At 38.7% G+C, this 25,907-nt stretch overlaps 1 protein-coding gene across 4 annotated transcripts; it reads left to right on the forward strand.

Moving 5' to 3' along the window:
- Window positions 1-670: 670 nt before the first annotated feature.
- Window positions 671-25,907, forward strand: snx2 (sorting nexin 2). 4 transcript variants are annotated; one of them, XM_026187729.2, is made up of 16 exons: window positions 671-937; window positions 5,332-5,431; window positions 5,721-5,881; window positions 7,681-7,747; window positions 8,420-8,463; window positions 8,812-8,953; window positions 10,016-10,094; window positions 12,989-13,064; window positions 16,077-16,190; window positions 16,885-16,978; window positions 17,216-17,421; window positions 17,847-17,990; window positions 22,817-22,828; window positions 24,639-24,719; window positions 24,813-24,884; window positions 25,481-25,907. In XM_026187729.2, exons 1-16 carry the CDS (start codon window positions 839-841, stop codon window positions 25,529-25,531), a joined length of 1,542 nt encoding a protein of 513 aa, XP_026043514.2. In that variant the 5' UTR covers window positions 671-838; the 3' UTR covers window positions 25,532-25,907. The 4 variants fall into 4 exon arrangements, with proteins under 4 accessions (XP_026043514.2, XP_026043515.2, XP_080165586.1 ...); XM_026187730.2 differs by lacking the exon at window positions 22,817-22,828; XM_080309460.1 differs by lacking the exons at window positions 24,639-24,719; window positions 24,813-24,884; window positions 25,481-25,907 and having other exon boundaries at window positions 22,817-23,168.

Below are 25,907 nucleotides of genomic sequence, written 5' to 3' on the forward strand. Positions count from 1 at the left end.
TGTAAGGAATAAATTCATAATAATTAGAACTGTTATTTGCTACATTGTTATTTTTAAAATATAAGAAAATACAATATTGTTTAAGTAACAAAAATACATTTAAAAAAGGAATAAATCACTAGATGGATGTTTATTGGATATTGGATGTTTTTTTTAAAGAATAAAGTCGCAAATTATTTCTTTATTTTTCCCCTGACTAGTTGATGTAATTAAGTATTTATCTGTACACTCTAAAATTTTGATTTTCATATATCTAGCAGTACCTCTGCGCACATACAATGGTTATAATAGTGCATAATTATTTTATATAAAACCATTTATAAAAGCAGTTCATTTCTTTTTAATTGCATTTTGCTAAATGACCTTTAAAGAAAAAATACCATAAATGACTAAATCACATCTGTAGTTTTCTACTGTTAGCTTATATATTTCAGTTTAATTCGGTTTTTCTTTCTTCTTTAAATGAACTAAAATCCGTCCATTTTAAATATTTACTTTTTCTACTTATTATAATTTTCAATATAGTATTTACAATAAAAAAATTAAATAATGATACAAATAAACTTCAAAGAAAAGGTATTTTTCTTTCAATTTATGTTTCGTATTTTCGCAGAGAGGTTCCACAAACTCGTGGCGGAGTGAGTCCTCTTCTCTTTCCGCGCTGGCTCCCATAGGGATTCCTTTTATTGGTCACATGACAAACTGGGAAAACCTCCTGACTCCCCGCTCCTCCTCCTCCTCTCGCCCTGTCAGTCGACTGTTTTAGGGCTGTGTGTGTGTCTGTTAGCTAGCTGCTAGCCATCATCACCACAATAAACTGCAGAAACAGAAGACGGATATGGCAGATACAGCCAGGGACGCTCCACCGGAGCAGACCGACTTCCATGAGCTGGAGGACGGGGAGGAACTGTTCCCGGAGCCGGCCACAATACAGGAGGTGAGGAGGAGGTGATGAGGGGAGGCCGAAGGGGAGCTGTGGCAGGCAGGGCGTGATGCCTCCAGCTGACAACAGATGGAAACTTAGAGGAGGGGCAGCAGGCAGGCTGGACACCTTAAAATCGCTTAATTTTTGAATGAAGTTTGGCGTGTGTGGAGGCTTCTATTGCATATATTTTTGCACTGTCATCATTCACGAAAACGGCTAAAAATGCGAGGTGTTGATACACCAAACGGTGGCCTTCTAAGCCACTGTTACAGGAGCCGATAAGGTCTATTTGGGCTGAGAAAAAGCGCAATGGAGGTGTGTTTTCTTGCAGTCAGGTGACAGTCACACAGGTGTAAATGATACATTCAAGGCGGATTGGAAAAAACGGAAAAACAATAGTTTAGCAGATTAAAGTTTCTTTGTTTCTTTATGTTTGTGTATCTGAGCTGATTAAAGACAGTGGTTAAAGTTTGAAATTATTATTTGTCAAAATTATGTAAATATACTGGTGAAAGCAGCCCAAATATCAAGGTCAAAATGTTGAGTAATAATATGTAAAACGGCAGTTTTACTAATGCTGAACTAGTTTGTTGTAAAGGGCTTGGCTTTGATAAGATTTAGATGGCATTAGTGGTCATTATTCCAGCCTTTTGTTTGATCAGTGGAATATCCAGAGAGTAATTACTGTCAAATATTTGTTGTCTGCAGCTTCTTAGACTTAAAGGTTGGATACAGTACTTTGTGACACATGACAGCAAGCTGAACATTTCTGTGTTTTGGTGTTGACTAGATTTGTTTGAAAACGGAATCTTTTTTTTTTTCGTATTAGTGTTAAAATGTTTGTTTTTAAAGGGAGCTCAACAAAGCTGCAGCACAAACATTTGTAATGGCATTAAAAGCATAGACTGTAAATGAAAGATGGCATCATGTGAGCCCTCGCCATTTTGAAGCCTCACTTTTTGCATTTTGGCCACAACCATGTCAGGTTTTTGGAGGCACAAGTGGACGTATTTGGATGAGAGGGTGACATGCAAGATGTATGAAGAGTGAACAGTATGAAGCTTGGTTAGCTTAAAGTATTTTTAAAAACAAACTGAAGCAAAAGCTTCCTGTGTGTGCCACACAGCAGACCATATTATGTTTCAGATAATTGCAAGAGGTCACCAGCATCAACTTGATCGGGAGGTCCAGTTCAGTTAGCTAAAGCTTTTTGTGTCAATGAAAGTGGCCGTGCCCTTATTAACTTCATGATCATGGGAGAAAAAAAAGTTGGGTATTGACAAGCGCCAAGTGGCCCTTTGAGGAATTATAGATTTTTGCACCTCCTGTTCCCAGAGGTTGCTGCATGCATGAGAGAGCTTTTTTGTTCAGCTTTTACATTTGTTGATGTGTTCTTTATACCATCTTTGTCCTTTCTGACCATTTTTGACCAACCCGAATCACTGTGGTGCGTGTTTCAGCCTAAATAGAAACAGGCAGGTGCAGAAAAACGAATGAAGGAGCAATTTATATTCTCTTGTTCTATGATTAAGAGGTAAATAAAACAAATTACAAACCATGTTAAAGAATTTGCATATAGAAAAACAGGAGCTTTTCATAGTGTTGGAACCTCAAATCAGAAACAAAGTTACCAGCCTGCAGCAGGAAAGTGCAAACACACACACACACAGGTTCTCTTAAACGGGCCTCTTTTTGTCATGTCAACACTCTGGTTTTTCTTCCCGGTGATGATTGCCTTTCTTGAGTGTCACAACAGCACTCGTGTGTGTGTGTGTGTGTGTGTGTGTGTGTGTGTGTGTGTGTGTGTGTGTGTGTGTGTGTGTGTGTGTGTGATGCACTTCTGCACTTCCCCATCTTAGCAGCCTGGGTACAGTTTCATGGCCCACATGTTTCTTCAGAAGGACTAGTAAACTGACAGAGTGACCACTAACGTTTTAACTCCTCCTCTTTCCCGCTTTTGTTTTTGGTTTGCAGGAAGGTGAAGCATATTCTCTCTTGTGTGTTTCTGATCATAATCCACTATGTATTTCCTCCTATTATCATTTCCCCCTTCCTTAAACGACTGCGATCCAGTCTGACAGTTCTTCAGAAAACCCACCCCTGGTCACACTTGGTTTTAGTTTTAGAAAGATGTTGATTGAAACAATAATTTTCATGTTTTTGTGCTGCAGGTTTTGCTGTTCTATTTTCTTGTAGTTTCTAGTAAATTGAGGCCCTTTAACGATTACATTTGAGTCATATTTTTTGTAAGTTTCGCATTTGATTTTGATTCAGGGTCCAGATCAGCGGTTAGTTTTGTTTTCATCAGTTTCCTGTGATTTTCCTCAAAGTTTGTTTAAAGCCTCACAGTTTTGTTGGAACTGTGCAAGTTTGAAACACTAGTTGTTGAATGGAAGCAGCTGCTCTGCTGTGTTTGTGTGCGTGCGGTGTTTCCTCTGACCCCTCTTTGCTTGCTGAGTAAGGAGGGAGGAAGCTCCTCGTTATCATCACTCATTTCCTCCTCCTGCCTCCACACTCAACTCTTTCTGTCCTCTCAGCTAAAAACTCTCCTTCGTTCGTTCTTCCCACTTCTCTCTTTCTGGGAGTCCAGCTGAGTTCTGTTTGTACAGGTGTGGTTCATTCAGTATTTTACTACCACACTGACCAGAGAAAGCTCCATCTGCCACCCTAATAACCGGCCAATCAGAACAGCCCTCACAGAGACAGCTCGATGTTGTTGCCCACATTGGCATTTGATTAAACTACCAATCCAACTTTGTGGGGGGCCTGGAGCCTATCCCAGCTACCACGGGCCGAGAGGCGAGGTAGACCCTCGAGGGGGAGTCGAACTCTGGATCTTCTTGTTGTGAGGCAACAGTGAATCAGTTAAACCTAATTAATCGGAACCTTTTCTCTAGTCATGTCATCAGCGTGTTAGAGATCAGGCGTTAAACTTGGAAACCTGCACATAAAATAATCTCCACTCCTAAAGCAATAAAGTTGCGACACACTCTACACAAGTGATTCATAAACTGTCAACTGCTCTGTGCAGTTGACAGTTTATGCTGGGAAGGAGTGTGTTTAGGTCACTGAGAATCACTTTCTTCTTCCCTGAAAAAGCAACGGAAGTGTCAGAAGACTGCATATGAATATGTAGAGTCTGTAGTCAGGATTGTTGGTGTCTTCTTCTTGTCTGAACAATCACGTTTGAGCACACTCTGGTTGCGTGCAGGTAAATGGTTCTTGAGTAGAACAATGATGACCACATAAAGAAATGACCGCCAGTCAGTTCATCACTGTGAAGAATAGAGCTTATTAATTTGACACTGCTATCAAATCAGTACTCAGTATTTGCAGAATCCAAGATATCAGATTCAGTGATGGTGTAGCCCATTTCTCTGAAGTCCTTGTGATGTCTGTAGTGAGGCATGAGTCATTTCTAATCTTTGAAGTCTCTTGTTTCTCTGGAGGAGGCAGCCTGTTCAGCCTTTGTTGGTGCTGCTGATCGATCAGTTTTACCTTCAGTGTTTGTGGAGCAGCTGGCCCAGGCAGGAAGTCCTGTGGTTCAGCAGGATGGATGACACACACTGCTGGAACCTTTCTTTTTTCTCTTTTTTTTCTTTGCCTTGCTTCTTCTGTAGAATATGTTGAGTCTGCACAGCTTCTGTGCAGATGTGGCAGCTGCTCTCCTTCCACTTTTCTTCCGCGCTGGCAGGAAAGAACTTAAATTTGAGTCAGTCTGCTGTGACGTGAAAATGACACTCAGGCTCTGTGGAGTTCAGAAGTTTGCTGGAAGTGAAACAACGTGGAGTAAAGTGCAAACTCCAGCTTCAGTTTTAAGAGGAATTCAGTGGTTTCTGCTACACAGATGTAGGCTGTTGAAATTTCTGCTGTGCCTGCATTAGTCACCTTTTAACAGATACATATTAACCCATTAGAGCCCAGACCCATTTTTATTGTCAGGAAAAAACTTCGGGACAGTCAAAGTTGGAACTTTAACAGGAACTTTCCTCCATGTGTGAAGAGGCGATGACACACGTGTGACCCTGGGTTCTTATGAGTTAATATGAAGTCTGATTGTAGAAGCGGAGATTTAGAAGAAAACAGACAAAACAGTTTTGTTATGCTACTTCGAGACATTTTAAACTACTTTTTTTTTTTTATTAAAGTCTTTGCAATACAGAAAGCTCTCCAGACTTGGATATTAATAAAGTATTTATTTAACTGAAATATCAATGATAGATTCTCAGTCTACCAAAATCAATAGGTGATGAAAGGAAGCAAGGCATGAAATGGTAAATAATTCAAATCTCTGCACGTCATTGTGCACAGAATTAGTACATGATATAATTTATCATCAGGTCAAAGCTCCTTTGTTCCTTGTTGCACAAGATCTCACACTTTTTTGCATCTGTGTTAATGTGCAGTCCCAACCAGCCAGTTTAGCTGCTGAGGACATCAGCACCAACTCAAATGGACCCAAGCAAGACTCGCTCTTTGATGACGATCCAGAGGATCTGTTTGCAGGTAGGAATCCACAAACTCACTTTCACATTAAAATTAAACTCCAGTGACTACAAAGAGAAGGACAGAAATCTATGCAAAAAGGACCTCACTGTTCACCGTCTGTGACCTCAATAAAGTTGTTCCCGATGAGCTTTTGATGAGCTGGATTCCCGTCTTGCTGAATACAGAATGATATTCATTTAGTAAATTATGGTTCCATTAGAGTCAAAACAGATGAGTCATTGGAAGTATGAAGCCTGAATCACACAGAGTCTCAGTGACTTCCTGTTGTGTCTCTGTGGTGTTATAGAAGCGACAGAGGAGGTTTCGTTGGACAGTCCAGAGAGAGACGTTCTGCTGTCCGATGGCCCATCGCCCGCCATCACCCCCATCACCCCTCCCACGTCCGTCATCACCCCTCGCATTGGCCACACCCACGACGACATGTTCACACACTCCTCATTTGATGAGGTAACGGCACTCAAAACTGGCTTTTAATACTCTGATAGCAGTTCCTCTAAAGTCTTTCTTAAACAAAGTGCTTGTGTATTTGTGTATTTTCAAATTGGAGCAAAGATTTAGTTCCTACATTTTATTTTAATTTAGATTAATTTCAGTCTCATGAGTTTGAGCCTTAAAAGAACAAAAACATCTGTGACATAATTTTATTCTATTCTTCTTCTTCTATTATTGTGACATATTTATATTCTATTTTCTTCTTCTTATAAATTTGTTTATTTGTTCTAGAGCAAATGCATTTTCTGAAAGGCTCATTTTAATGCATTTTTTATCATCAAATTATAAAGGCCCGCAGGTCGTTTAACTTCTTGAATGTTTCTTTGTTATCTCAACAAAGGATTTCCAAATTGTGTGTAATAACTACCAGATTTAATAACTGTTTTATGGCAAGAGGCAGGTATACTCTCAGTGGGTTGGTAGACTGTCAGAGGTTTAGCACAGATTTAAATTATTTTACTTTGACAAATTTAAATTGCATCTTTTTGGCATATCGAGATGACTATAAGTGCTGGAGAAATCCATATAAATATTGTGATATGTGGTGTAGCGCCTGACTAGTTTCGCAGGTTAATGTGACACTGAATATGGTGTTCCTCAAGGAAGTATTCTCGGCCCTTTTCTCTTTTCATTGTATGTGTTCAGCAACATTATTACGTATAATATTGTCAGATATTTCTGCTGCTTGTATACGTAAAAATGTTTTAGAACGTCATGAACATAAAGAGAGGTCTTACATGTGGAATTAAAATACCAGAAAGACAGAGACTGAAGCAGCTGCTCTGTCTGAAGGCACAAGGTCCAGATCTGGTAACAATTTTAGACTCTGACCTGAATTTTATTAGACATTTTAATACGGTGACAAAAATGACTTCGAAACATGAGACAATTTTTAACTCCAGTGTTGCTGAAATGCTGACGCATACTTTTACAAGTGACTTAGGTTACTGCAGCTCACTTTGTACTTGACACCTTAAGAATGCTGACAGTTGGCGTTAATTCAAAATCCTGCTATACTTCGAACTCCAATTACTCGCTTATAAAGCCTTCAATGAAGTAGTAGCTTCCTTTGTCAGCAGTTGCCTTTCAGTTTATGTACCAACAATGCCTCTTTGATTATACTGCCTTACTCTTGAATTTAATGGCACTGAAGTGTGGAATGGCCTCCTTGTTGTATTTTAATTGCATTTTGAGCAGTATTAGAAGTTTGAATGGTGAGGATTTTAATGTTTTATTGTATTGTTATTTTCTTTATCTGTAAACCACTTGGGTTACTTTGCATGAAAGGTGCTAAAAATTAAAATTGGAATCATTGTTTCAAAACTTACATTTATTGGTCAGCTTGCATTCCTTCTGTTTTGGAAGGTGTAGTACTTTTTTTCATCCTTTCTTAAAGAAAACCTGCATTTATTTAGAAAAAGTATTTGGCAGAAAGTAAAGAAATCCCTGCTGAATGGGGAATTGTTCACACATATACTTCTGAGTGTTGAGTGGAGTCTAAAAAATAAATAAATCAGAAATGTTGTTTTGAAAAAGTCTCAGATTACACTTTATAACTTTCGATTTGATTCACATTTCTATTGTAATATTATCGGTTAGTAGCTAAAGGACATCAGTTGCTAAATATACAAAGTGCATTTTTTTCCCTGTTGTCTTCATTAAATATTCATCTTGCTGTTGTGCTGATGTCAGACACTAACACAATTTCCCTGGAGGAATAAAATTGGGAAACGTTTTGCTCCTATTTTCTGTAGATTGAAGAAGAGGAGGGCGGAGATTCTTTTGACATTCACATATCGGTGTCTGACCCAGAGAAAGTTGGTGAGTACATGGCTTCACATCATAACATATCCACGCAAAGATCTCCGAGATGCTTCCCAGAGCCAGAAATGCAACTGATTTTAGTGGCAGCATTACGAGACGGTTCTCTCACTCACTAAGCCTACATTTCCCATCAGCCCCCTGTTACTCTGCATTTCCTCTCGTCCGTTTCACATCAGCTTCTTCTGTTTTCATCAGCTTCCACCACAAATTGAGAGATGAAGAAAAATGCAGAGGAGACACCAACAGTCTGCTTAATCACAATCTTGGTCATCATGCAGGAAATTATTACACTAAGCATTAGCACTGGAGCTTTGCAGCCCTGCTAGATCCCTGAACAAACTCTGTCATTAGTTATTCAACAGGCACAGTCCCTTTAAATAAATATAAAGGTCAAACAAGGAACATTAAACAGTAAATTGCTGATGCTTGTCTATCACCGCAAGGAAACACATGAAACCAGTTTAACTAGTCTGGCACCTGATCAATGTATTCCTGTTACATCAGTCAGATATTTGTCTTGGTGTATAATTACTTCTTTAACAGTGACTGTGTGTGTGTGTGTGTGTGTGTGTGTGTGTGTGTGTGTGTGTTTCACTGGTTTGTGTAAATACTAGTGATGTAATTAGAGTAATTATTTTAGTGTGAATCAGCTTTCTGTGTGTGTTCCAGGTGATGGGATGAATGCATATATGGCCTACAAAGTGACGACCAAGGTGAGATTTTTATACAACATATTCATATAATGTTGATTTTTGTTTAACATTTATTTTTGTCATTTTATATTTCTAACATAAAGGTGGTATAGCAAGGGGGACTTATCATTCTCTTTTTAAACATTGCTTTAATGTTCAGTTATCTTTAGCTAGGAGAAAAACATTTTACTAATCAAAAAATCAAATTTTTTAGTTATATTTTTACAAAAAGTATTCATTAAATTAACTCTTCCTAAAAGCAGCGATGGCTGAAAGCTTTAGAGGCCTGCCAAACTTATATTTCAGATGTTGTTTTCTTCTACTCATAATTTATCGTTCTCTGTCTTTCCTTTTATGTCGCTCCTTCAGACCTCCATATCCTTGTTTAAGCGAAATGAGTTTGCTGTAAAAAGGCGTTTCAGTGACTTTCTGGGTCTGCACAGTAAACTGGCCTCCAAGTACCTGCACATAGGCTACATCGTCCCCCCTGCACCGGAGAAAAGCATCGTAGGTGAGTAAATGCAGCGCGACATGCTGCACCTGCTCGACTCCTGGGCAGATTTCAGTATCTGCAAAAAAAATAAAAAAATCTCTTCATTAATTTCATTTTAACTGCAGTCTAAGACCTGCACAGATGAAGCAAATCAGTCATTAGTCACAACACTGGGACGTGATACTCATCCCTCAGCCTCACTAAGAACAGAGCATTTGGGTCCTCCTCACCAACCATTTACAGTGAAGTCCACAAATGTTTGAAAAGTGTAACAATTTTAACTTATTATGTGAAAAGAAACCAATCTATGATTTATTGAATTTACCTTGAACCCCTGAAAATACAGAACTGTCTATGTATACGAATGTCTGAAATTCCAACCCCGTGACTTCAAGTTGAAGGTCTGCTCTTTAACCGCGTCTGGATTGGTTCATTTCAAATCTATTTTGGCAATTTACAATTATGACGCTGTCCAAAGTGTCTATACTTAACAATGCTTTTCTGTCACACCTGTCAGAGGGTTTGTATCAAGATAATGTGGGCTGCCCAGAGTTAAACTGCACTGAGATAAAGCCCCAAATTAACTGTCAGGGAATGCCCTGTGAACTGAACCCTGAACCACTAGACACACAAATGTGTCTGTGCTCCCTGGAGCATGATTATCTGTATTAAAAATATCCTTAAATACATCTAGCTAGCCAACCATTTAATTTAGCAAAGGACAGTAGATCTGTATAATGAGCACATGAAAGAGCATGTGGTCCATAACACTGCTATTAATATATAAAGATATTACTTTAAATAAATAGTAATTTATTGTCATAATGTTATTAATATATAAAGTTTAATATGTATAATGTTTACAGGAAATTTCATGTATTAATGCAAAATATTCACTTACGTGGTTTTAATTTTTAATTAATACACTGAAAAACAATATTAATGTCGGAGAGGAAAAGACTACAAGCATGAGGAGGCTGTGAGAAAACTGACAACATATGCATGCATGTGTTCATGTAAATATCCCGTCCTTAACCTGTTTGTTATTCAGTTATGTTAATGAGCTTCTCCTCTTTGCAGGGATGACAAAGGTGAAGGTGGGGAAGGAGGACCAGTCATCCAACGAGTTTGTAGAGAAGAGAAGGTCGGCACTCGAGAGGTATGAAAGATTGTCCTCAGACATTTAACGTGAAAAATGAGTGTTTGTGTGTGATGAGTGACCTGCTAGCGAGCATTTTCTGGTTTATTATCTATAGAAATCAGATTACTGGGAAATATGAATCATCACAGCCCACATTTGCATTGTATCATTATCATGCGGTGATGATGTAACGTTGGGAGCAGTTTTAGATCAATTATCTCTGATGGTCTCAAACACTAATGGAGGTCTAAAAATGCACATCAGCTGCTAAACACTGTTTGTTTTCCTTTTTTTGTGTTTTTTAATGTGTTAGAAAGTCAAGAATATTTGAGGATAAATATAGATTAAATTATTAGACAACCTGACCTGACTTTTTTTCAGAACGTCATGCAGTGTGACTACCTGACAATGAATCCACATTTTTGCATAGATTTGGCCTCTTAAAGATATGCAGGCCTAAACCTTTGATCAGCCTGTTTCAGTTTAAGGGTTATTTTCAATAAATTGCATGCTCAAAAAATGTTTTGTCACACTCCCGTTTCTTCTTGTTGCATGTTGGAGCTCTACTTGGAATCTTGTTACAACCCAACCATGCAAAATATGACTTTTTTCCATTATTCAAGTGGTCTTAAACATTTGATCAGGACTGTATCAGAAATATCCAGTTAATTCAATACATTTGCAACTTTTTTGTGGATGCTTTTAGTCTCTTTCTGGATATTTTGTATTTGTGGTAGATGTGCTAAATTTTTATTTATATCAGAGTTATTGTTATGTACAGCTGCACAGTTTGTTTTCTGTCATTGTTCACCCAGAATGATGATGAAATAGGTATTTAATTATAATCTGTGTGGTGTTTCAAAAGTCTAAAAATGTGAGAGAAACAGAGCTACCTTAAACAGGGGATTACAAATATAAAGAAATGACTTGGAAATGTAAAAAAAAAAGAACTGAAGAGCTGTTGTATCAAACGTGGAATTCAGGCCTTTTTCACAGGAGACTTTTAATTTGCCTGAACCTTAAGCTGCTAAACTGAATGTAGCTGTTAGTGTTTTCAGACTGTAAATAAATGATGGTTAAACCACAAATATCAGGTGCATCATTATCAAAACCTCCATCTTTGTGTTTGTGTCTGTTTGTGTGTGTTATGTTGAATGCTGAGCAGTAAGGTGGAGGGAGGACGGGTGGGGCGGGGCTGACATTCTGCTGCCATTTACTGATGCTGTTTGATTGACAGGAAGGTCAGCCAGTGACAGCTGATGGAGCTCAGAGCTGCTGCTCAGAACTCCACCCTGATGGACGGACACACACACACACACACACACACACACACACACACACACACACACACACACACAGTTAATAAGATCACATTAATAGAATTTTGTAAAGTTAAAAACAAGTATACGTTGTTTGAAAAACACTTTTTTCCCCTCCAAAAGCAAATGCTGTGCAAACACCAAACCAACAATGGGAGAAGGTGGAGGGGTGTCTCCAGAATATAGAAATGTAAACTTTTGGAGGATTAAACAGTCCGATGGCAGAATAGAAGCCATCGTCGATGTGCTGAAAATGTTAAATACCTCTCTTTGTGGAATAAATTTAGCTCATTAAATCATGCACTCGTGTTGCTTTCAGAGCCCAAAGATTAGCACCCTGTGAGGGCTGCTGCCCGTCTAGAGCTCACTGCGTTCTCAGGCAGTTACCTTTGCTAGTCTCACATGGGCTCAGTTGGACATGACATGGACTTTGTACTGTGGTGCCGAAAAAGTAAAGCCTGTTTAGCATTATTGGATCAGACATTTCTCAAGGTCAGGTGTGGCATCAGTTAATAAGAGAGTCGAGAAGTGTAACAAATAGATGAAAAGATGGTCTACGTGAGAAACCAGAATGGGTGGCAGGCCCGTCTCAAGCTACCAGTAATGACAAGGACACTAGCAAAAGTAGAGAAAATCCTGTCAGGAGGGATAAGAGTCTGTGCCCACCACCTGCAGAACCGTTCCCCTTATGGGGGGTTTTCTTGTTGCCTCTCTGGCACACCTGTTGTCACTATCATTTGCAACAAATGAGGGGCAGATTGATATCTCTTAAGTTTAACTGACTTTAAGTTTGCAGCCACACTTTAAAGATGACTAAAGAAGAGCCATAATTACTAAAATCATTTATTTTTCTCTGGCGGCTGCAGCTTCTCTCACACAACAGGGAAGATTCACTTCCCAGAACAAACCCACTCAGTGAGTTGGTGTACTGTGACATTGTTGAATAAAGCTCCGGAGACTGCTGAGGTGTTCATTCTTAATTTAAAAATTTCTTGCCTTTTCTTGCTGCTGTTGCTCTTCCTCTCTCGCCTGCTTTCTCCCTAAACATGCACCACTGTTCCCTGACATGAGTTTGTCACTGGTCTGATTGACTCCCTGCAGTTTGATGCTTTTCTTTTTAACTTGTTACCTTTTTAGGAATGGTGATTTGTAGTAAAAGTCTGATACTGTGACAACCCCGACTTATAATATAAATTTTAAGACAATATTCCAAAATCCAGACTGAAATGCAAACGTTGCAAGCTTGATGGTCCTGCCAGTTCTTGACCTATAAGCTGCCCATGATTTAGAGTTGTAATATCAGGAGCATCATCAAATATAAGTATTTCACAGCACTGGTCAGATCAGAAAATGTGTAAAACTCCAGTGGTCTGTTTTGGATTCATTGCATAAGGCAGTGCTTTTCTTTAATTAGAGCTCCTTGAATGGCACGTATAAAAACAGAGCTGAGAATTGCAAAATAATGAGTTTAAACACCAGCCAGTCGTGTCAAAGAAGAAGCTGATTACTCAATGTCATCTGGGATGGCACCGGAAACTAAACTTCATAAAAAGAAAAGTTTATCTTCTGATTCATATTTCTTCTTGTTTTCAGATATTTGATGAGAACGGTGAAGCATCCCATCCTGCTGAAGGATCCTGACGTTCTGCAATTCCTGGAGAGCTCGGAGGTAAATAAGAAAAATTACACCTTTTGCTTGGAGATGTTGGACTCATCAGCGTCAGTCAGTGCAGGCAGGACTTCCGACAAACCTCAGCAAACTTGTTCATTATCATCACATCCCTGCGCTTCCACTTTTCCCTACTGAACTGATGTAGTTTTAACAGCAGCACTTCCTGCAGCCCAGTGTCTTTTGAATGTAGCGGTGGGCACCAGTCTGCATCATTATTTAGAAACTGCTTCAACGCTCCACTGCAGAAAATCAACACAACCTGCAAACCTGGAGTCAGACCTCTCTGTTCTATTTCTGGAGTTTAATTTTTACTTTAACGCTAAAAACTGAGTTAAAACTCTGAGCAGCACGTTCAGTTATAACATGCCGTTTGTTTGCGGTGAAACTTTTGAATCAGGTGAGCTGAAAAATCTATTTATTTCCCCACACAAGTGTTTGTCCATTTATTTTCCAGACAAACAAGAGATGGTATTTCATGCATTAAAAACGGCGAGCACTTCCACACTAAACCTTAATTGAGAGAAAACCTTTAGTGCAGCAAACTCTATGAGTAGCTGGAGCTGAGTATCGATATCCAGTGCTTAAGGATTTCTATGATGCATCACGCTAAAGCTGGAGACTGCAGAATAGTAAACATAGACTGTATAGAAAAGATGGTTTTAGCCACCGTGATGTCACTAACTCGTTAATGAAGTCTCGTTTTGAAGTCTTGATTTTAATTCAAGTTTATCTCACACTAAGGTTACCTGCACAGTGCATTACACAGACACAGATGTCTGCTAATTAGTGCCAAGTACATAATAGAATACTTTCACTCAACAAAATCCACCAACAGCACAAACACTGTACAGAGGTCCAGTTCACTCTCATTGGCTGAAGTCTAGTGGATTGCTAGCTACGCAGTTGATACAGATTTGATATTCAAACAGGCCTTAATAAAATTTAAAGGCATAAGTAAAAGCGAGAAAAACCATATACCTTTTAAAGCTGTCGCAAATGAAGTAAAAGGGAGCAGCCACAGCTTTATAAAGACTAAAACCAAAAGATGTGCCAGACTGTGAAGCTTCTCAGTTGCTTTTGAATCCAGTCTCAAGTGACGATTAGAGGAATGAGCTGAATGATTTCACTGTTAGAATCTGGGCATCGCCCCCTGCTGGACATTAAAAACAGTGCAAGTTATACAGGCAATGACAGCTGCCTATTTGTTCTTTTTTTTTCACTGACACTGGATTATCCACTAAAATCTCTTAACACAACTGCTGTGTGCTCATACACCTCATAGAACAGAGTTAAGTGTATAAGAAGTGGTTGATAAAGATGAACCAACAGGAACAATGAAATAAATAAACTAGAAATAGATTCAGCTAAATGTGTCAAATTAGCTGACATGTTATATCTGTCTGGACTGCTGTTGCATCTACAGTTGTACCAGCAACAACTGCTAATGAGCCTCACATCCATAAGAGACTATCTACTATTACACTGCAGGGAAACTAAGATGTCCTAACCCAACAACTGCTGTACCAATCTGATTTGAAAAACTCTTTCAGCATCAATAATCAAACAAATTAAACCGTGCATAATTTGGATGCATATGGTATTATTTATATAGTTTCATTTGCTATAATTGATATATTTTTTGCATATTTAACTGGGCCATCTGCACTGTTTCGACCGATCATGGTGGGCCGCCTTGTTATTGAGCCACCACAATTTGCCTAACAAGTTCCCCATAAAGGTTGTTTATCTGAATGTCCATAGGCCTGCTAGAAACAGAGCTACAGGATGACCATAGTTGAAAGATCAGGGTACTATTTTGATTCAGCCTGTGAGAACTAATGGCATCTATGTAAATGTCATCTTTCTTTAATCATACCTGAAGGTAGATTGCCCTAACAGAGCAAAAAACAAATAAAACCCTTTAAAAAAAGGCAAAAAACAGGTCCTCACTTTTCCAATCTCTTCACATCTTTTTCCCAACCAGTGGCAAAATGTCCCAACCAGGTCAAAGCCCAGAGCCGCTGCTGTGAACAGAGCTTTCCAAAAACTGCCTCGGGGCTTAACAGCCTGCGGCGTTTTCTGTTTCCTTGTTTTATTGTCCACTCCGACAAATCCTCGGCAACATCGGATTCAAACTATCCTACCCCCGCCCCGCTCCCTCCTCTCCTCCCCTGCTACCCACCTGACTGTTGGTGGGATTGTGTTGTGATACAGCTGCAGTCGTTGGGTCCAGAATAAATGGCTTTGTGTCACAGATTTAACAGGTGAATTGCTCGGACGCTTGACCGAGCGTGTCGGTCCGTCTGGCCCGCTTAATGAAACACAACCAGAGGAGGGAGAGGTGGAGGGAGGGGGTGAATGGCACCGAGCTGCAATTGAAAGCTATTTTCACCTCCCACCTCAACTCATTTACCCTCGTCCCCCCCTTAACTGAGGGCCCCGGGGACGCCGCCGTCCTCCGGCTGCTGCCGCTCCTGCTAAATGAGATTGGAGTGGGGGGGGAGTAAGCCGTCACAGGAAAACCCTGTATGTCTGGAAAAAGTAAACTTTTCCAGAATGAAGAAAAATGAGGCTGTTTTCAAATGGGTGTCCCAGCTTTTTCATTCTGATGCAAAGGATTCTGTGATGGTTTTTGTAGCCGTAAAAGACGATCAGCACATAAAGAAGCTGCATTAAACCTGTTTGTAGCTAAAATGTGGTAGACAAGACAATCAGAGAGGAAAGGAGAAAAGACCAGAGATGTTTGGAGACGGAACCGGAACGAGAAACAATAGGAATTGAAAAGTAGCAGGGGAAAAAACTCAAGGAACAAAGTGATCAGGAAGGTGGAAACAATCTAAATCAAAGAGACGGCTATTAAACGCAACACATGCAGTAAGGATGAGACTAACGAAAAGCAGGAATAAGCTGAAATGTATGAAGAAATGAGCCAAATAAATATAAAGGTAATGAGAACCTGAGCTTGTTTGTTTGTTTGTTTGTTTGTTTGTTTGTATGCTTGTTGTGTAGTTGCCGCGGGCTGTAAGCACTCAGGCTCTGAGCAGCGCCGGACTTCTGCGAATGGTCAACAAGGCGGCAGATGCAGTCAACAAGATGACCATCAAGATGAACGAGTCCGATGCTGTGAGTGACGAATAGAGAGGAAGGGGCGAAGGAGGAAAGGAGGAGGGATGAATAGAGAGACTGAAGGATGTACAGAAAGATGGGAGAATATAAGGAAGACAGAAAAGAGAGGAAAAAGATAAGGAAGGAAGGAAAGAAGAAACTCGACTGGGGGAATAAGGACTAATAAAGAGTGTGGAGAGGTACTACTGAAAATGAGGAATGAAAAAAGATTAAGAAGGGTGAAATGAGAAGGAGGGAAGATGGGATGGAAACAAGAAAATAAGGAAGACTAAAATGGGAAGTGAAATGCATTTTAAAATATAAGGTGTGGGTAGAAATGAATAGGGAAAAGATGGAGGAGGGAGAAAGAAGGAAGTATAAACAGATGGTAGTGAGCCAGTAACTTAAGGAGGGACAGGAAGGACAAAAAGACAGAAGATTGGGAAAAATAAAGTAAGGAAACTCAAAAGAAATCTGGAAGTGGGGCGGAGCTGGGGGAAGGAAAGAATGAATGTAAAGCAAAGCAGGAAAATTAAATAAGGAGGGAAAGAAACAGCTGGATGAGCAAAGAATTGGAAATGGAGGCAGAGGTGAAAGTGACAAGAAAAGGGAAATAAAGTAGGAAAGATAACAGTAAGGAATGAAAATCAGATGGGAACACTGGATAAATGAAGACTGTTTTGATGGCTGGGTGTGTCTGTGTTTGTGTCAGTGGTTTGAGGAGAAGCAGCAGCATTTTGAGAATCTGGACGTTCAGTTGAGGAAACTTCACACCAGCGTGGAGTCTCTGGTCTGTCACAGGAAAGGTACGCTTAGTGTTTACCAAAACAAATGTGTTCTCTTTGACACTGTCTTCTTTGTTTTCCGTATGTAGACAGAGGCTGAAAACTGTATTAAGCCCAACAAAAGAAAACACCTGAAAGTTTTTAACATAGAAGTTAAAAATAAAAGTTCTGATAAAATGTCCGAACTCTTCCTCTGCTTGTGAGTAGAGACCCTGTAAAGTGGCTGACTCTTAAAGTCCTCCTCTCGCTCCCCTCCAGAGCTATCCGTGAACACGGCGCAGTTTGCCAAGTCGGCGGCCATGTTGGGGAACAGCGAGGACCACACAGCTCTGTCTCGGGCTCTGTCCCAGCTGGCTGAGGTGGAGGAGAAGATCGATCAGCTGCACCAGGACCAGGCCAACGCTGACTTCTACCTTTTCTCCGAGCTGCTGGGTGACTACGTCCGCCTGCTCACCGCCGTGAAGGTACCACTCACGACTGCTGAAGGTTCCCACTACAAACGAATGAGAGGTTAATCCGGACGTGCTGGAGCTAAGAAGCGTAGAACTACATCTGAGCTACATCTGAGCGACCAGATGTAGCTCAAGACTGTATGTCTGATAAATGGAGGATAAAACGATAGAAAGTGACATTTTTGTTTGTTTGTTTTTTAGCTTATTTTCTTCAATAAGATTTTCATTTTTTCATCGTTACAAATAAGAATGTGTTCTTAATGGCTGCATAAAGGTTACATCACTGCGCCATCTTGTGGTACAAGTAGGTTTTAGACTAATTCACATTACAGACTTGTTGGTCACAGCAGTTGTTTCTTCATGTTCTTTTGAGAGCTTTTGTTCATTTTTGATGGTTTTAAGAACAGAAATTACAATAAGTGTGTGTGTTTGCTCAGGGTGTGTTTGATCACCGTATGAAGACGTGGCAGAAGTGGCAGGACAGTCAGATGTTGCTGCAGAAGAAACGGGAAGCTGAAGCCAAACTGCAGTTCACCAACAAACCAGACAAACTGCAGCAGGCCAAAGACGAGATCAAAGAGGTAAGACGGTCGTTTTGTGAAACATCATCACCAAAAATAACATTTACTATGATAGAAATGACAAAATATCCCATTAGAACACATGGGATCATCCCATTTTTGATATTTTTGCTCATCTGGTCATCAAAACTGTTGCTTTTTTTTTTTTTGATGCAATGATTTTCAGACTTTTTGCCCATCACAAATGGGAATTCAGTTTGAAAGCACACCCACACCCACACCGTGTCATCTGACATCTTTGTTTTGCCACACAAAGGCACTTTTTACAGCCCAACAATTTGTGCATTAGTGTCACAACTCTACTTTACATATTAGAACTTTCAGCAAATAATCTGAATTTGGTTACAATATTAGAAAAGTAAGACATTTCATTGTGTTTGGGGGGTTAAAGAAGCACCATCCACCTGTTGCAGACTGTGTTTTGGGGAATCTTACAATTTATGCAATTTTATGTGGCTTTTTTATTTCTTTTAAATCAACCCGTTTTGTTCACTTTTTTTTCTGTCACTTTTCCAAATGCTTAATCGGCGTCCAGCTGTTGGTCTTGCTGCTTTTGGATCAGACGCAGCAATCACTTGAAGCCAAATTTCAGAGGAAATCCTTGATTTCCAAATTCCTCTGTCTTACCTGGCACCACCTTATCATTAGCCAGCTTCTCCCAAAAGATAATACACCTGGTCCTGAAGCTATAAGACTGACAGCTTTTATGATGCTGTTAGCTCTATTTTCTGTAGTTGGTGGGCTGCCTGCACAGGAGCGTCGTTTTAACATCCTCGCTGTCAGTCAAGGCCTCTGATGCGTCACCCTCTGATAATTCCGTCTAGTTTCCAAAATGAAAACACGACACACATAATTTTTTAAAATTTTATTTATATTGCTCGCTTTTTTTTTTTTTTTTTCTCTGATCTCAAATTGCCATCTTTATTCCACCTGGACCAAATTCCCGTCTAATTACTTTCTAAGGTTGGGTTTTTACTCTGAATCCCTTCCGAGTATGATTAAAAACATATGGTGTCGTTCAGGAGCGACTCTCCTCTCTCTGTGGTTTTGTTTCTGATGGGATGCCCGGTCAGGTCGAATAAATGCACCTTCACGGTTCATTCATGTGAAAATATTTTGTTCTTTTCGTCCGCAGACTTCACTTGAACTCGGTACGACAAACAAGAGCAGAAGAGAACAGAAAAGTACTTTATTAGAGCGTCTGTTGAAGCTGTCACCACACAAATTCATCCTCCGTGCTGTCTGTCAGGATTCAGCTCACACACACACACAAACAGAGACGGTCAGGGGGGGGGGGTCTGCGCATTAGAGCCGAGCAGCTGTCAGATGTGGGGTTTTGGGTGGAGAAAGGGGGGGTTTTTTGGGTGAGGTGGGGGAGGCTGTCAGAAGCTGCAGACGAGGACAGATCACAGTAGAGTTACAACCAACATTTATTTGGAGCCGACGAGAGTTTTGCCGCCTGTCAGGAGTCGGGTTTTGGTTCACGCTTTGACAACAGCCAACAGAAAACACACACGAGCTTTTTCTAAAGTCCAGAAAAAGAGTTTTACAGCACGCTGCTGCTGCTGAACCGCTGCTGCTCAACCACCGCTGCACACATCATGTTAAATGTTGACTACGCTCTGCTGGATTTTAGGTAAATCTGTTTTATCCAATCCCAGCGCTTCATTTAAAGAGAACTTAAAATCAGGGATGTCCTTCTTTTTTTTTTTTTTTTAAATGGTAAATGTTGTTTTTGGGGTTTTTTTTTTAAGTTTCTATTAGTTTTTGGTAATTTGTGTGTTTTTCTGTGCCCGTGCTTGCAGCATTAGTGATGTGGAAGAAACATTTCTGAAAGATTACATAAGGAAGGAAGTTGACTGTGGAGCTTAATGGGTCTCTGCTTTACTGCCATCCGTTAAAAACAACAGCTGTCGTGAACAGTCAACACAAAGTGAATCATATTGGGTTTTTTTTAATATAATGTCAGAGTGAAAGGAAGTTGTTTTTTTTAAAGCTATGACGGAGCTGAACCTCCATATTCCAGATCAAGATGAATAATCACACAAAAAGAAATGCAGTATATCAGAGGTTATGGTTTAATAGCTCATGACTGGGTCTTTATATCCATACCTGAATGCTGTTTGACCTAAACAGAGTCTGACAAAAGTTGCCCCCATGTGTGTGATTTTGACCTAGATTTCTTACTGCACTTCTACTTCCTCTCATTCCTTCAGCGGTTTTTTTTTTATATTCCAATTGGCTTCTTTATTCTAACACACAGAATTAACTTCAAACCTGAATGTCATCATAAGTTTAAGTTTGCCTTTAAACAGCTTTGCCTGGAAAAAGGATGCACAGTGGATGTAGCAATAAAAGCTTTCTTGTACATTTATGGCCACATTAACAGTGTGCTATGATACAAGAGTCTATTTAATGTCAGTATGACTCAGTAGATGAAAATCAACTATGAAAATTATGTATAATTGGTGTTATTTTGGGCTGTAGTTTCCTCTGTCACAGAGATGTGGACTAGTCTTTGGTGAACAGTCAGATTTTTAACCCACACTGCCCCCTGTGGGCAACACACTGAAATAACTATCAGAGTCTGTGAATCGGAGTCTGAGTTTTTTTTCTAAAATAATCTAAATAATCTTTTTTTTGCGCCAACACATTTTTTTTCCCCACACTCAATTATTATTGTATAACACAAATGATCATTTCTGAGTCATTTTATTCCCATTTTTTAAAAAAGCTTTTATTCTTTCTAATTAATTTCTTTTTTTTTTTTTAAGAGTTGCATGAATGGTTTGATCATTTTTATGCTTAACAACATTTCATCCTTATTATTGAAAGGTAAAGAAAAAAAGAGCATGAAGGGAATTTTTTGGGACACACAATTACTATTAATTAACCCCAAATAATTAATTAGTTCATTTCCAAATTAACAGGATATTTTAACAGACTTTTAAATTTTTCGATTAAGGGCTTTCTTCAGTTTAGGAAACTTGACGTTGTTTTATAAGAAACAAGTCTTCCTCCTGTGTGATGTTTAACACATTACAGCTAAAACAAAAATATAATATATATAGATTCTTTTTTTTTTTTTTTTTTTGGTGGTGATTTCCTTTCTTCACTAGATGAGATCAGAAGGTTCGTATTTAGAAACCATTCTCGGTGAAAGACGCTCACTCTTCATCTTTTCCAGCCGCGGTACGACAGCCTTTTAAGGAACTCACTTGTTCTGCTTGTGTTTGCACTACAGGGTCCAGAGGGACTTGGGTCTAAATTAAGTTCTGTAGGATGGTTTTACTCTTTTAAAAATGCCCCTTCTGAGGTTGTGGTGCTGACTGATTGTTTTGTTTTTCCCCAGTTTTATATCAGATTATTTTTGGTTTGTTTTTTGAGTAACTACAGTTAAGGAATAAAGTAACCAGATTACATAAATAGTGGAGACAAAATACTTCCTCTCTGTACTCTCATGTCTATACCTGTCTGCAGACATCTTCACCAAGTCCATCTACACAAACCCATGTACATTAAAGATGATATGCATTTAATTGAACACTTATTTTTCTTGTAAAACAGAGAAAAATAGCAAGGAAACCATTCCTCCCAACAACCTAAAATCCCAGACTTCATCTTTATTTCTACGAACGTGTTATTTATATAGAGAGATATCTTTTATACTAATTTAGTTTGCATACAAAATAATTAGGATGGGCCTTTCAAGAGCACAAACTTTCTAGATGGAGAGGCTACATGTTTTTCTTATTTTCTGAGACATATATGCTGTTACAGTGGTGCATACTCAAGTTTCAAATGAGGTCAGTATATGTGCAAAATCCCTGTGAGCCAAAAGCTCAGGCTTCAGACCGCTCGAATCTGTCTTGGCTCTTAATGGTGTCAGTGAGCGCAGATATCCCATATACGGTCATCTCGGGCACAAAGAGCCCTCACCAACCTGCTGTTCAGACCTTTGGTTTGTTTGGGGCATTCGTTCAAAAGTTGGTTTAAAGGAAGGGTGTCCTTAAAGGGGAGGGCCCAAAACTTGTTTCAGATAGTTAGCGGGTACACTGGAACACAAATGCACCCCCCAAGATGAAGATTATTTTAAACTATGAGTCATGAAAAGCTAATCTGGAAGAAGCCAAAAATGTCTTCAGGAAATTTTAAACCTTTTTGTCATCATGTTTACTACTGATCTTTTATGATGATGTCATTTTGGCCATTTGCCTGCTGGAGCAGTACAACAAAAACTGGCAAAAAAGACATCACAGGTATTCAAAGCATTTAAAAGAAAAACATTTAGGCTGTTAGTGAATGTCTGGTGGATGGACAATCAAGCTGTTTTGTATTAGATTAGAAATATTTTATACACTGATTACATTTTTAAAATTACATGTTAATTAGTGAACTTTTTGCTCCTCCTTCCAGTCTTTATGCTAAGTTAGGCTAACATCACTCCATAGTGAACACACAGATTTATGTTTTAGAGCCATCTGAATATTTCAGTCCATAAAATACTTCAGATTTTCCAGTGAATGTGTCACATTAGATAAAATCACGAGCGAGACGTATGAAAATACAGTAACATGATCAAAGTGTTGAATTAAATCTGCAACTATCTAACTAGACATAAGCTGATAAATTATGTAAAGACATGCTCAGCATTTTTATTTTGTGTTGGAGGGAGGATTTCCTTTCCTTTCAGTGCCTGCATTTCTCCTCTGTGTTTTTGCTCATGTCTCTGGATCTTCCTCTATGATTTTGGAAGCTCTGAGCATTTTTTTTCCCTGCCTCTTAACTTTTGTTGCATTTTTCCTGCCATGCCTTCCTGCAACCAGGAGATTGAGGAGGTAGGACCTGCCCTGTCTGTCTGTCCATCCATCTCTGTGTTCACCTGCCCGACCGCCTGCTTCACACCTTTGAGTTGCTTCTCTTTGCTGTTTAGTTCTCATATTTATCAGTATTCATTTGTGGCATATTGTCATGTTACCCTTTTTTTCTGTTTTGCTGTTATGGCCCGTCACATGAATCAGACCGTCAATCTGAAGAGTTTTCTTACAGCCATCAGGTTTTGAACCAGTTTAAAGTTTCTCTCTTTGGGACCAAATGTTGACTCAAAACTTTCAGTGAATGGACAAACTCTTTCATGTGACATCGAGTAGTCTAGTGATACCCAACCAGACACGCTTGTACCACAGATCAGGTTCGCTTTGGTGATTTGAGCCATCTGCAGCTATTGAGACTGAGAATGCCCAACTTAAGTGTGGATTAAATGTTAAGCATACAGGAAAAAATGGTAGCTAAATCAAATAAAAAGCCAAACGTACCTTATTAATTGCTCAAATAAACAATGCTAGCTGGACCAAAGTGCCTTATTTATATGAAAGCAAGCTATGAATTACAGACTGACTGTTCAGTTGTCTGAAAAATATCATCGAAATCTAGCTTTTATATAATTAGTGGTGTTAGTATTCGGTTCAAATTGAATTAAATGAGAATATTTGCGACCTTATCAAAGGGGTACATCCGGCAGGAAGGTTGGGAATCGCTGATCTAATCAAAGTCTTTATAAGCATCCTCATAGCTTACATCATAGTTTTTCTTGTTTAGTTTAGTTTAGTTTTTTTTTTTTTATCCATGACCACATAACACATAATAATTTAGTTAAGTTTCATTGTTGTTTTATCCTTTTTAAAGACTTACTGAACTACAACTGTCTGTTAATTAAATATTAGTAACCTTAATAAAAAAAACATGTAAAGTATAAAAGTCAGCTCTGCTGAGTCAGTTCTTAACAGGGAAATGTGATTTAGGTCTAAGCTCTTTACGAAAACAAATAAAATGCTAAAGTCGTCTTTATGAGCACCGGATCAAAGATCAGGATGAAAAATAAAAGTATGACATTAATTTGTTTCCTGTATTAGCTTAAAAATATATTAAAAATATATATTTTCACAGTCAGTCGTTCATTTAAACATTATTTTGTGTTCTTAATTCCTTTTTTTTAACACAAAGGAAACTAGTTTGTATAGAACACTTTAGGTTATGTACGACTAAATAGTTCTTCCTGTTATATTTAGGGCGCAGAAATGTTGGCATGAAAAATATCGTGTAGATGAACCTGTTACTGACATAATCAGTGTTCAGGTATTTGCAATGTGTCAAATATGCTCACAACATTTCCTGTGATAGATCCCATTCTAAATCATAGATCCCATTCTAAATCAAGTCCCAGTTGGATTTACTTCAGAACATTGTTTCTGTTCCAGCTTTTCCAGCAGGAGTTTTAATAGACAAAGTGGGCATTTTCAAATTTCATGCTTAAGATACATACAAGTTACAGGTGCACATAAGTCAAATCTGATTTTTTTTGGTTAAAATATGTCTTTGTAAACTTCAAACTATCAGTAACAACATCAGTAATTACTGATTGGTATTGTCATATTGTTTTTTTTCTTATTTAAACTGGCATGTGAAATCAGTCATCTAGAACAATCCTAATTATGATGCAGTTTTTAAAGCTGCACTTTTGCAGAAAGGCATTAAACACTTAATAATAACCAGCAATGTTTCTAAAATATGACAATGAAATTTAGAATTACAGAAATATTCTAAATGTAGTTTTCTCTTTTCCCTTTTTTGTATGTATGTGTGTTTCAGCTGGAAGGGAAGGTCCAGCAGGGCGAGAGAGATTTTGAGCAGATTTCCAAAACCATCCGCAAAGAAGTCAGCAGGTTTGAGGTGCGTGGGTGAATGTGAATATGAATCGGTGAACTGTTAAATGATGAAATGAGGTGGGCAAATAAATATACTTTTTATGTCATTTTCTAACAGAAAGAGAGAGTGAAGGACTTTAAAACAATCATTATCAAATACCTGGAGTCTCTGGTTCAGACACAACAGCAGGTAAACAAAACTGTTAGTGACATTTTTCATCACAACTAAAATACTCTCGAAACGCTCTTTTAAATATAAACTTTAAATTAAAAAAAAACTTTTGTGTTAAACTTTGTAAATATCATTTATTGATATGAAAATTAAAAAATGTTTAATTTTCATTTGAGCAAGATACATATTTTTTGTGTAAAAACTGTCTGAAAATTGCACTTTTTCAGAAAAGGTAATTACATATTTAGAATATAAGATAAAATAAATTGCATATCTGAGTACTGAGGACTGATGTCAAGCTATAAATTTTGGTGTCTTTTATTTGACAAAGAAAGATTAAAAACACGGATTCTAATTTAGAATATAAATAGTTATATGCTTTATACAAATATTTAGCACTTGTCTCCATTTTAATTGTTATTTTGGGAACAGTTATGCAGTTAAAAGTAAGGAAATTACAACCCAAAACCAAAACAACAAAACTGGCACCTACAGGCTTCCATATAGTGTGGATGGAACGAACAAAACAAGTTTTCCATAAAAATGAAAGAAAATGCCTTGTGTTTGTGTTTGTCTCCTAACTGAATATTTCTTCACTTTTTTTCCTCTTTCAGCTGATAAAATACTGGGAGGCTTTCTTACCTGAAGCCAAGGCAATCTCATAGAATCCGATCTACTCACAGACAGTCCTGACTGGCTCTTGTCAAACTACACTACCCATAATGCACATGTCCTCCTGGGTCCTTCCTGCTCCTCCTTATTAAGCTCAGAGTAAAGAAGAGAAGTGAGGCAGCAAATCAGCTGAAATCTGATAAAGTTCACAATGTTTAACTCCTGCCCCCCCCAACCCCCCCGCCCCCCGCTGTGCTGCGTTCATGTCACGACTGAGGCTTTGGAACATTTAGAATAATACCTTAGGAATGCTGATACACCAAAACTGATTTCTGAGTTCCCTTATTCATTTTTATGAAGTCTAAAATCTGCAGGGAGCAATTCTTTGGGTTGAAAAGTCGTATTTTCGTAATAATGTGAACGCAGCAC

The sequence above is a fragment of the Astatotilapia calliptera genome, chromosome 12 (assembly GCF_964374335.1).
Source record: "Astatotilapia calliptera chromosome 12, fAstCal68.1, whole genome shotgun sequence".
Classification (NCBI taxonomy): domain Eukaryota; kingdom Metazoa; phylum Chordata; class Actinopteri; order Cichliformes; family Cichlidae; genus Astatotilapia; species Astatotilapia calliptera.

Excerpts from the sequence above, each read along its gene's own strand:
- snx2 (XM_080309460.1), top strand. The coding sequence starts at position 839 with ATGGCAGATACAGCCAGGGACGCTCCACCGGAGCAGACCGACTTCCAT. Across the intron at positions 10,095-12,988 it reads AGAAGGTCGGCACTCGAGAG|ATATTTGATGAGAACGGTGA; the intron begins GTATGAAAGATT and ends TCTTGTTTTCAG. Across the intron at positions 16,979-17,215 it reads TCTGGTCTGTCACAGGAAAG|AGCTATCCGTGAACACGGCG; the intron begins GTACGCTTAGTG and ends GCTCCCCTCCAG.